The sequence below is a fragment of the Bacillus rossius genome, chromosome 13 (assembly GCF_032445375.1).
Source record: "Bacillus rossius redtenbacheri isolate Brsri chromosome 13, Brsri_v3, whole genome shotgun sequence".
NCBI classification, from domain to species: domain Eukaryota; kingdom Metazoa; phylum Arthropoda; class Insecta; order Phasmatodea; family Bacillidae; genus Bacillus; species Bacillus rossius.
Window position 1 is genome coordinate 21,428,781 of NC_086340.1, and position 13,246 is coordinate 21,442,026.

Consider the following 13,246-nt stretch of genomic DNA (forward strand, 5'->3'; position numbering starts at 1 on the left):
AACCATTAAATAAGGATTTTATTGGTAGAAAAAAAGAGTTTGTATTATGAATTTACTAAAACATCAAATGCAAAAGTAAGAAATATTAGTAACATAATAATTTAGGATACCATCACCTTAAGAGCTCCGCCTACCCGGAACATATACGGTGCGCAGAGCTTCAGGAAAAACAACGCTATTTGTAAACTGCTCAAAGATATCCGAGTGGGGGGGTTTGTTTACAGACATCATGTAAAAACTCGCTGAGGGCCGATAAGCAGTATGGTTTTCGGATCAAGTTTTTAAACTGTGATTTTAGAAGATTTAAAAATGGCTAAAAATATGTGTTGTAGAGTAATTTTTAGGAGTAAAACAACTAGTACAGATTCTTGAAAGCACTCCAGAGGACCTGCATCACATCTTTATCTTCATTTCTCCGCGTGGATCTCATAGTTGTTCCTACGCATGACGAGAAGACTACGCGAGGCGACTAAAATGCTACCCCTTGGAAGGGCAGCCCTTCAGGATTGTTCTGGCAATGGTTTATTTGTACAGCGACTGGAAGGGCAGCCCATTTAATTTCTGAAAACATGTTTCTTTAAGTGTTTAAATAATCCTGAAAACTTGCCTCTTGGAAGGGCAGCCCATCAGGATTTTTCTGACAATAGTGTTTTTGAAAGGTTGTCTGAATTGTTGCCCCTTGAATGGGCAGCCCATCAAGATTTTTCTGACAGTGGTTAGTTTGTAAAGCGACTGGAAGAGCAGCCCTTCCAGTATCATAAAATGTTGTCTATTTTCGTAATTTTATAATCCTGAATTGTTGCCCCTTGGAAGGGCAGCCCATCAGGATTTTTCTGACAGTGGTGTTTTTGTAAGATTGTCTGAATTGTTGCCCTTTGGAAGGGCAGCCCTTCAGGATTTTTATGACAGTGGAGTTTTTGAAAGGCTGTCTGAATTGTACCCCTTTGGAAGGGCAGGCATTCAGGATATTTCTGACAGTGGTTAGTTTGTAAAGTGACCTAACCTAACCTAACCACTGTCAGAAAAATCCTGATGGGCTGCCCTTCCAAGGGGCAACAATTCAGCTCCCCCGACTGCGCGCCAGTCCAGAGGAGACACCGCGCTAGAAGCACCAGACGCGATGCCCTCCGCCAAGATATCAGCTGCCGTTGACCCCGCCACCATTGGGATTTGTACCGATGTCGACGTTGCTACCATTGAGTACGGATACACATGAATATTCATATACCAGACCTATATGCAGACAAGTCAATCCATCAGATCTGCACTGTACCACTACAAGAGGTGGACTGAGGGACCTGCTGTCCGAGACTCGCCTAAATAACATGTGTCCGCTTGTATGATACGCAAGTCAATACAACTTGTCGTGCCTATCATCCCGCCTCGCCGACACAGACGCACCTCGGACCAGGCGGGCCCACTTAGCGGGGGGGTTAGGAGTGCGGTGGAGGGCTGCGAAGGGCCAGCTGCACCCCCTCCAAGGCACGCGCGCGGACCACCGACCCCCGACCGCTGACGTCACACGCCGGCGCACTCGCCACGGACCAGCGGGCTGATTACGAACACCATCGACGACTAGCGTTATTCTTCACGCGGTAACGAAACACGTATCGCATTTGGTGATTACGACCCACCTTGCGATATGCGTTTCGTTATTTTCCACGGTAACGCTAACCTGCGATACGAATCCATGACGTCAGAGGACAAGCAACAATTGAACAATTAATATGTTCGTCGAACAGACTATTTTGTAAGTGAATCATGAATACTTAGTGTTACTGAGAACAAAATAATCTTTTTTAATGCACTAATTTCTTAAATAAAGTATTTAAAGCTTTTTTGCTGCCTTTTTCGTAGAAGTTTAAATTAAAAATGCAGTTAAAGATTTCGCATCGTCATTGTGGCTAACTGCGTCTTGCCATGTAAACATAAACATCGAACGAGAAGCATGTTAAAAAACTTCAATAGAATGAAAATGAGGCCACTCTACAGGTTACAAAATTAAAGGAACAACTAATTACCACGAACCCGTGTCTGTTTTTATTTTACCTATTATTGATATGATATGAAGAATGGAATTTAACAAATATTTAGTCAAGTTTGGTGTGCTTGTGTAAAATCATAACCTTATACTTCAAAGTTATACATATATGTGGTTATTAGCATACCTAATAAAAACAACACTTTTTAACATATTTCCAGCGGTGAGCTTTCTAGTTTATGTAATCTAATCAGTTAAAATTTTATAAATATATTTTAATACTCATGTGCTTTCGTGGATTTTATATACAAGTGTTTTGAAACAATGTTTCCAAGATATTAGTACCATTCGTAAATAAAAATAATTTTGCTAATATTTATATCATAGGTCACTCAAACATTTTTTACTCCCTTCGTACACTTGGTAAAGTTTAATTACAGTAGATTATTTAAATTTGTGGTTTTCTTGATTAGAGTGCACATGCCGCTATTAAAGAGGACACTGTGTTGAATTTTTATGTTCTCAGTTAAAATAAGCCTTAGAGTGGCACTGGTAAAGTTACTGCTGCCCAACAGAAATCATGGTGTGGTTTATTAAGAGCCACAGGGAGTTTGCAGCCAATTTTTCTTCAAATAATGAATGTGAAGCTTGCATGTATCTGTGGATTTAACTGGCAAAGAGGCTTAACAAACGTTTAGGGACATTAAAAACCATTACCATTGGCAAAATATTAGTTTTCTTATTATTTTTTTCTTTAGTGAATATAGCGTTACAATTTTTATGTAAGCAGCAGCCTTCAATTACAATGGAGAAGATATGGGCTACTTTTTGTATTTTCATTTTTTGAAGTCTGTTTTAAACTCTTCAGTGTGTTAGGTTGCATATTCTAAGGATAAAATTAGGCCCATAATGTTTCAATTTAAAAAGATTGACATTTTAAACAGTTATTATGGAACAGTTCTTGAAAATTTTCAGTGTAAGAACAGTATTTTTTTTATAATCTGAGGATATGAAAGTTCATTGCTATGTTTTTTTTAATTGCTGTTTAATTTAATCTCACCAATGACTTAAACAAGTGAAACTAAGTACTGAGTAAATAGAGTAAGTACTGAATAAGTACTGTGTAAACAACTTTGTTTTCAAGATGGCATTCAAGTTGGTTAATGATCCAACATGTATGTAAATTATTAATATGCTGCAATTATTTTAAAAACTGTCTTGAAATATTCAATAATTTTAATTCTCCGCCCCCCCTTTTTCCCATTAAGATAAATTAATAGATTACTTTTTCTCAGCAAGTTTAGAAATTGATGGTTTAATATGTAAAATAATATTCAGTTTGAACAATTTCTGATGTACATGCATACCAATTATTTAATCCATTTTTTTTTTAAATTCAGTAATGGATCAACATGATATATGCTGTAATAAAAAGAGCAGCTTAAGCAATAGCTGCTAAGATAACAGCTGGCAATATTATCCAAGTTATATTTCTGAGCAGTTTTGACCAGAGAATTATCCAAATCTTCGGTACAGCATCATCATTGGGAATGATGTAGATTCTAGAAGGTGGTTTTGTCCCTCAACCTCTGGTAGACATTATATTGTGGTAGTCATGCATTTTGTTTATTCTATACTTTTCCAAATATTTATTTGAAAATTAAATATATATTTTTTTCAATACTGGTATGCTTCCAATTTGGTTTGAGATTGGTGTAGTGGGTTTAAAATAAGAGTGGTGAAAATTAAGTAGTTAAGATACCTGAAAGTTGACAGAGAGAAATTGGAGGTGTGCTACATTTAAAATGAAACACAAAAAAATGACTTGCATGAACATGGAAGTGTTAATAGTTCATATTAAAAAAAATTAAAATTGAAGTTGTTCTACTCAGAAGTGTATGCAGAATTTTGTTATGAGGGAGGAAGGGGGATGGGGAGGAGGAAAGTGGTATAGAAGCACTTAGCCTGCTGTTGGCTTTATTTTTTTTGGGGGGGGGGGGGGGGATATAGATTTTTCTTTTAGGATTTTGGGGAGGCATATATTCCTCTTGCCCCTACATATACCCCTGGTAGGTTCATTATTAAAACAAGACCTCTTACAATCCTTGTGTTTTCATAAGATAGCCAAGAAACCTAAGAGTTTTTTTATGCATATTTGTTATAATAGCCATCAGTCACAATCAGTTACATATTAATTTACTGTATTAGTCTTTTATTTAAGTTAAATTTTACTTAATATAGTTAAATAAGCTGTTCAAAGGCTTCATCACATATTTTAAGAAACATTTGATTTGATCTCTAAATACTAGCTCAAAAATTGCTTATTTTAATATTCACACACATCTAAGCACAGATTTAATGGTTATTGGTTATTCTGATGATAAATAGAAAGATAAGAACAGTGAGTGATGATAACAATTCATAAGATGCAGTGTGTTGACTGGGGAGGTGCAAGGAATGGAGCTGTACCAAACTTTATCGCAAGATGAATCATACTAAGTCAATATTTGTTCCTGAATTATCTAACTAAATGCAATATGTGCCATTTAATTTGTTTGTACTTGTCTCGGTCTCAATAAACATACCTACATTGATTCTAAACTTACAATAATAAAAATTAGTTCAAAATATTTTTTTTATATTCATCCACATGAAACAATGTCTATACTGTATACAAATGGGCTCACTGGCAACAACTAGCAGTTGTACCTGCTGGAACTTGCATTGATAGTCAGCTAGCCTAATGAAATTCTTCCATGTTATATCTTGTTTACACAAAAAAAAAGAAGTAAAGAATGGTTATATACAAGCATTGTGAAATCTTTGACTGGAAAAACCTTGATAATACTTTTAGTCAGCATACTTTATAGAATGTGTGCTTTGTTATTAGCACCTCCTTTATTATAACTCTGCCTCTATAATACCTAGTGTAACCTATACAATTCATACTGGTAATGATTAATAGTACAATTTAAAAATAATAAAAAAAAGAGCAGCATTCAAGAAAGATAGCTGGCAGCTGATAAACAACATTCAAGAAAGACAGCTGGCAGCTGATGAGAAGCATTGGGAATATGTGCTTCTGAAATGGTAACAAGCAATTTGATTAAAAATGCATCAAAGAACTTAAAGAAAAGTTAAAAGGCATGCTGGAAGCATGTGCTAAAATTGCTAATTATGAGAAAATATTGTGTTAAGAAATCATTTTTTGTATCCTTACAGACATGTGCATTGATTTTTTTTATTGGACAGGCTATTAATAGTTAATATTAATAATTGTTTAATTATAACTATCCATGGAAATAGTTGAGCTATTAAATAATACACTCTTTGTAAATATTTTTTGTTTAAAACCAAAACAAAGTCTGAAATTGCAAAATTTTTAAATAAAAAACCTGTAAACATGAAGCAGCACACGTATGTATGAGATTTACTTTAAATAACAATCTATCATTAAATGATTCATAGTATCTATTTTTTACACACAAAAAAAAACAATGGTTCAAAAAAGCCACTGCCAACTCTCTCAGGACAATGAGATCTGCTGAAACCAGGAAACAAAAATTTAACATGTGTTTAATATAATATCCAAGTTATACTCAAAAGTAACATGGAAATGAGTGAACACTATTTTCATTTCACAATTTCTTTAATAAATGCAACAAACTTGATAACAAAGTATTTATTAAATTGCATAGCTTGTTTCTTCATGTTTCTAAGGTTTTCCAACTGCTATGAGGGTGCAATCTGGCAATTCGAAGGGATTTTGATGGTTTCTTAACAATCTTCTCTGCCTTCTCCTCCAGTTCGATATTTAGCAGAAAGGCAGCAAAGGCCATTGTGTAGAACCTGAAATATTTTCAAACATTAACTAAATTAGTGTAATATAGTTTGGTAGGCTACTAATTGTTAACAAGAGGGCCTGATTAATAGAAATAATTTTTAATATGGTATTATTGAGCTAATATTCCTCGATGTAATGCATAACTGCATTCATTTTTCTTTAATTTCTAAAAACAATTTTAACTTTTTTACTTCTTTTCCAACAATTCTCCATGAGTGTGTTGTAATTCTTCAAGCAGTTAAACTAGAAATATGCCATTTTAATAGCTTGTTAGGTTAGGTAAATCAAAAAATTTAATACATGAGAATGATTGGTTGGCTTAAGTAAGCTACATTAAAAATACTGTGTGATTTTGTGAACTGTTTCTTAAGTTATGTTACCAACAAAAATAATAGGTATAAACTGTAGTGTGGTTGGTTAGGTTAGAGTTAGCTGTGTTACAATATATAATTCTTAAAAACTGTTAAAATGAGTTCACAGTATATTTAATATAACTACCATAACCTAATAAACTGTCTACACTACTTTCAAGTACTGTATTTGTAGTTAACCTAATCAAACCAGCCATTCCCACCATTAAGTTAGATGAATTAAAAATAACAAAAAAATAGTGTGGATCTGTGTGAATGGTTAGTTAAGATAGGTTAGTTACATTAATTGTACTACAAAATATGTGTGGATGGTTGGTTAGGTGAGGTAAGCTTAATTTTCTATTAGTAAAACAATGTTACAGTATTGATAGCCTATGTTAATTATTGGAATCAATGTCTGAAAACTAATAAATAAATTTAAAAAAAAACATATGGAAAAGTAGCTTTTCACCAGATTTACCTCATTATACAATATTTAAAATGCAGCTAACCTAACCAAATGTAGACATGAATAGATTTGCAGTATTTGAAGTGTAGCTAACCACACATAACCAACAATTTAAACAGTAAACAACTTGAAATATCTCAACAGAAATAAGTATCAAGGTTAATAATAGGAACTCAAAATTACCGTTTTCATAAACTTATTTTTATAATAAAGCCTCGCCTCCCCTACATAAAAGCTCGAAATGTTATTTAATAGAATCATCCTGCTTAAGGAGGGGAATTCCTAAATAAATTATTCATCAAGTTATTTGTTTTATGATCAGCCCCACTTGTTAACAATTACCTATGTTAACACACTTAGGTAATAGAGCCAATATGTAAATGAATGAGCACAAATTAAAAATTTCTTGCACAATTGAACACACAAGGAGGCCGGAAATAGCTTTCTGAAACTAAATAGAGAAATATACCATTTACTGTCTGAAGTCTACAAGCGCACAGATTAAACAAAAATGCATGTTGAGCCGTTCGTAGGCAACGGTTGAGCAAATACTCAAACACAAAATATGCATAAGCAGCCTATTTGAACTATTTATAGCTATGTTATGTTCATAATGTGCGTGTAAATAATATCGCTCTTTAGGTTAGGATTAATTTGATAAGCTATGACACGGCATTTATTTATTCTTCTTACCTACTTTGATCGTATTTAAACCACTTCATAATTATTCCACACAAACTATGCATTGAAAACAATGATTTCATGGTACAATTAATAAACATAAATAGCATGTTAAAAATAATGTTCGCGTGTTAAATATACACACGCTAACCTAAAACAATTGTTTTCGTTTAACTTCATCGCTTTACATCGTACTCGACTATATTTAAAACAATAATGTGCGATTATAATGCCGTTTTTATGACGGGAGGACATTATTTTTAAGAGTAATTATATCACTTACCTCACAATCGCTTCGTATCACCACTTGAAATGCCCGTGATATATAACGTAGCTCCGGTGCGATAAATATCACTTGAAAAGTGTGCTCGTAATCAAAGTTTGCGATATATACCGCCACAACGTCATCAATATTCGAAGTTTAACGAAACACGATGTGTTCGTAATCACGTTGCTGGTTCCTGCGATATTCTTCGCAAACCTTCGTTATTTATCGCAACTTATAACGCAAAGTGTGTGCTCGTAATCAGCCCGCAGGGCAGCCCGGATCCGGCTGTCGTACGGGCCACGTATCGTGGAAGTCTTGACGTGTAACATCTTAGCTCTCCGCATACGGCATTTGGGAGGAGTCACCTCGTGATCGGAACGGAAATGTGTGACCACGGTAGCTTGCCATCTGCGGAGGATGGCGCGAACCAAAGTTAAAAAAAAAAATAAAGGGAATCTGTTTGGTGGAATTAATATGGTCAGTATTTAAAAAAAAAAAATTCCTTGTCGAAAATCAGATCCAAGTCTTGTTTTTTTTTTTTCTCTCTCGCTTTTATCGGAGCCGTTTCATTATATAGTTTAACATTTCGGTCCATAGTCAAAGTACCAGCTCTAGCGGCGGGTGCGGAAAATACGTGTGATTCGCGTCACGAAATGCAGTTTTGGAAAAGAAAAAAAAAACACGATCTGCGTGCACTTTATCACCCTTCGGCATTATTTCTGTGTCAAGAGTTTCGTATCGTAAGCGTAGGTACTTGCAACGTCGAGAACACGCGAGGTTGTACTTTTTTGCACGTCTCCGGCGAGTTCCAAAAGAGTCTCTCTCTGCACGGACTCACCCATGGGCGTCGCAACCGGGGGGACGGGGGGGGGGGGGGGACACGTCCCCCCAAATAATAAAATTCTTCAATTTCGTCCCCTCCAATAATATATTCAGTTTCGTAGTTTCTCCTGATGTTTAAATTTATGATTTTGTGTGGTAATAGCACCAGCAGATATGTTAACTGTGTTTTTACACATTTGTTCTCTGAAAATATTTTTTATAAAAAAATAAATTATATATTGCAACCAACTATAATTAGGATACTTAGGAAATAAAAATGCCTAAAAACCACCTTTTTGCACCTTCAAACCCAAAATTTTCCTGGTTTTCCAGGGGGTGGATATTCCTCAATAACTAAATCAATTGAAGTTCCCCCCCCCCCCCAAAAAAAAAAATATATATATCCTTGCGACGCCCATGACTCACCTACACCTCCGCGGGCGCCGCGGGCACTTCGGGAGGTCGCGGGTCGCCGTCGAGACTATTCCTGGAGGGAGCGACGGCAACTATAAATACCCGCTTCCGCCACGCTCGACGTCTGTGCGGGAGGGACTCGGAAATGTGGCGAGGTGAGAGAGGGGAGTCGTAGGTTCGGTTGACAGTCAAAAAAAAGTGAATGCATAGCAGTCCATTCGCACGACCGGTGCCAAATAGGTGTTCACGGTTGAATTTTTAGCCAATGGAATTCGGCGACGAACATAACCTCAACTGGTAGCGTAGGTTTAAAAAAAAAATTATTTTAATTATGCTTGCAAACAGTATTTATAAATTCAAACATTATGATCAATTACTTATCTGTATAATTCCCTAACACCCTATAAATAAGGATTAACAGTTCACAACTCCCGCTATAATGGCATCCTACTCTGTTCTCATTGGCTGTTGCGCCATGCGTCCGTAGGTTTGAAAACATGGCGGTCACATCTTGTGCACACGACATAATATGGCTGTTGCAGTTATTATTATTTTAAATTGTTAACTCAGCCTTAGGCCGGTGTCACACACACACGAGTTTCTGCAGCTGCGGCTAAAACTTCCACTTTTTTTGTCTTCAACAACCGCGTCCAAGGCGAATGGTTCACAGACGTTTCGGACTGGAAAATAAAAGTGAAAACGTCCGTGAACCATTCGCCTTGGACGCGACTGGAACCCATGTAACAGTATTGTTAATCGTTATTTTTTTTTTGTTCTCAACAATTGCTTACTTCGAATGTTTATTTAAACTTCAACGACTGGACTTTCGACGCGACCAGCAACTACAAGCCAAGCAGCGCCGGACGATATGGCCGCGAAAGTCTACAATCATCAATACGGTTAGTTTAATTAATTCTAAAAACAAATGCAAAACACGAGTACAAACAACCACAAAATAACTTCGTTCGAGAGAGTGATTTGGGGTGGGGGGGGGGGGGGGGAAAGAGAATAGAGAAGAGTTGTGAGGGGAAACCCTAGCAGTATAAGAGAACTTGAGCAAAATTGTCAGGGTAATAAAGAGAACGAGAAAAAAAAAGGGGGGGGGGGGAGAGAGAGATAATGATGGCAGTGATAACCATAAAGACCCAGTCAGTGTCAAATTTTCGCTTCTAACAACTTCCAATATGTTGCGTCAAATAAAGTTGGAGGTTTATGACGTCACAAAAAAAGTCACTAGCGCAGTTATGTTTTGTTGAAATGTTGGATGACTCGAGTTTCCATAGTATATTTTTGCATACTTTATTCTGTGTTTCTTGATATATAAGTGTGTGTATATTTGGATTTCTGCGTCAACCCTTGACAGAGATGTTTTCTTAGTAATATGGAGGTACGATACCAGACGCACAAAAAAATTATTATTACGTTTGATACACGTAATGACAATTCCTTTCAAGCGTCAGCTTAGGTTCTGTCGCACGTAACAAGTCGTCGCTTCGCATCTCCGTACCGCGTCGTTTTCCCTAAAGCTCTGCCCATGTAGGCGGAGTCCTCAGAGCACAGAACAAACTTACGTCACTATATTTACATTGCAGGTAATATCCACAATAATTTTACACCATCCGTGAACCCGAAAATAGGCCTACCGCCAAACGTTTACCTGAACCCAAGCATGGCGTTGGCTGAGTCACCGCACAGGCTAACGTAAAATGATTTATAACATGACAAGTTCTTGAAAATATCTCATCGTGCCTCGATATCCATATAAAAAAATAAAATAAGGAACTGAATAAATCCATTTTAGGGTGTTTGCCCCCCCCCCCTTTTTTTACAGTAGACGATTACCAAACTTGAGATAACATACGCGTATGCATCAATGAAGATTAGTATTCCAAGTTACAAAAATAAGGGTTTAGGTGTTGAATATGCTACACCTGTACCCTAGCCGTATTCCTAGTGCACGATAAGACACGACCAGTCCCTTATTTTTAGGCAACCGATTGTTGTAACCTATCTGTTGCCATAACTAAGCGCATGCGCAGAGCTCACGTTTTCGTCGATTGCGTCCAGATGGCTGAACTGCATCTGGCGCCATTAATTTGTATATAGACATTATGATTATCGAATATATACGGTACACTTTAATAGTAATGACGAAAATGACCTGAGAAAATTAAAATTACACATTTTAATTCGCACGATAGTGCTGCTATCTGTAGGATATTTGGCGTAGCAACTGTATCGGTTGTTGCCAAACGTCCGCTAGAATGCTTTGAAATCAGTTTCTAGCCTCGCGCAGGGCACAGTTTATTAAAACTGTTGCTTTTTCGTTACCTAACAGGGATTGGGTTTGGACACGTTCTGGAATACGGCCTGCGAGTTAAGTTACAGTTGTGTCCCAACAAGGCAGTGCTTATTCGCTCCTCACCCGAATGTCTTGGAATACCGCCCTAAGATAATATTTCGCTACTAGATAGTCAGACAGTGTCGCTGCATGTTTTTGGAAGCAGTTCTCGAAATACCTTCAGAAAAACCTAAAAAGGAGGAAAATAAACAATGTCTACTCGACACACTCTCTCAGCTAATGACAGCGTAATATAAGTTTAATCCGAAATAAACTCCACCGGTTATAGTATGTTTAAGCTAATCTGAACAATTTTGTGAATTTTTTTTTTCAAACTAAAACCTGATCATAATCTGAACTAGAACATAATGTGTCACACATATTTTGAGCAATCACTAACAACAATAAATCACTTAACAAGTATTAAAAAATGTACATAAATAACCGTAACAGAACTAGTTTATAAACTTACATGCAAGACGTTACAAACTTTACAGCTTGAAATCGCAAAACTGAAGAACATTTTCAAAATAAGGACAAGATAAATAAGAAATTTAAACGATTATGAAACTTGGTAAAAACCCGCAAATGACTATAGCAAAATATAAAGTATTCTGAAGTATATAAGTACAAAGAACGTTCATCATAATAATAGTTTTAGTCCATACTGTATATTACTGTATATTATACATATGTGTGTGTGTTAATATTACAAACAAAATGTAAAAAAATACCCGAAAATTGTCATGTCTCAAAGCAATAAACGTATTATTTTCTTGTAAATGTATATTTCAGTGTAGCAATGTATCACTTTAGATAATATGTAAATAACGTGTTGCATAGCCGTACGGTATCAACCAAAATCAAGGGAAGCCTTCTTTTCACAGACGAAGCCAAAATCCGAAGTTCATGTTTTTTCCCCCGTATCTTTAATGTAGCTATCCTAACCAAATCAACCGTCCACAATGTTTTAAAGTATTTATAATGTTGCTAACCTAACCTAATTGACCATTAGTATCCTTTTATCAACACCGCCATATTTATTTACAATGAACAAAAAAAAAAACCGAAGATGCACGATCGGACGTTCGGCTCTCTCGTCTGTGAAAAGAAGGCTTCCCCAAAAATCAAGCCTCAACGGAATGTATAGACAAACGGTAGTGAAGCCAATCCTTGCGCTGCAACAATGGCGGTCGGCGGAACTAACCTAGTCCCATCCGCTTCTTGAACTTCTTCAGCACCTTCATCTTGCTGCGGATCGGCGCGAGCAGGTCGTCCACGCACTGGCAACGGCCCGCCGCTGAGCTCACCCCCGGGTTTGACCCGCCGCCGGCAGACACCCCCATCAACATGCGACCCCACACGCGCGCAGCACCGAACACCGGGCAAGAGCTCGCGACTGCACTGGAGCGAGGCACGTCCGCTGCGCTCGACCGCCGGGCGACGACTGGAGCGGCGGAGCGGCCGGGTGGACAAGCGGCGGCAAGGGGGAGCGCCGCCCGGGCCAATGGGCGCGCGCCGCCGCTCCGGGGCCCCGCCCACCCGCGCAGCTGCCACCGCGCACCCGTCGCGGCGCGCGTGCCGACGGCTGTTGGACTCCACACGCGCGTGCTTCCCCCCCTTCCCCCTTTCCGCTTTTCAAAATACTTCTTTTCCACCGGCGACAATAAAGCACGTGTCATACTCTTAACGGGATGGTATCCTAAATCGTGTTTTTGCATGATTCAAATAAATTCATAATATTACCATATTGTATTGTTTAAACAAGTCGTTACAGATTTTTTTTTACATATTTACAGGAAGATTTTTATGTCAGTCCCAGCATGTGCCTAAACTGAAAAAAAAAAATAAATAAATACACGTGTTCCAGTGGTTTTGGGAAAACCCTAATTTTTGTTGATTTAATGCACGGTTAAAAACTTTTTAAGACGAAAGCTACATACGAACGGTTAAATTAAAACTGCACAACACATGATTTCAAGCTGACATAAATATGCTAGGGGAGACCGGGGATGGTTGTAACATTTCAACTTTGATGACAAATAACTACAAAGTTTTTTGAGTTTTAGTCAAACA

At 37.3% G+C, this 13,246-nt stretch overlaps 1 protein-coding gene across 1 annotated transcript in view; it reads right to left on the bottom strand.

Annotated features, from left to right (window-relative positions):
* Positions 1-12,625, bottom strand: part of LOC134538352 (protein neuralized) — a 77,798-nt gene extending 65,173 nt beyond the window's left edge. The window contains 1 exon segment of the mRNA XM_063379598.1: positions 12,378-12,625. Coding sequence (XP_063235668.1) covers positions 12,378-12,522 — 145 coding nt within the window. The 5' untranslated portion in view covers positions 12,523-12,625.
* Positions 12,626-13,246: the final 621 nt, after the last annotated feature.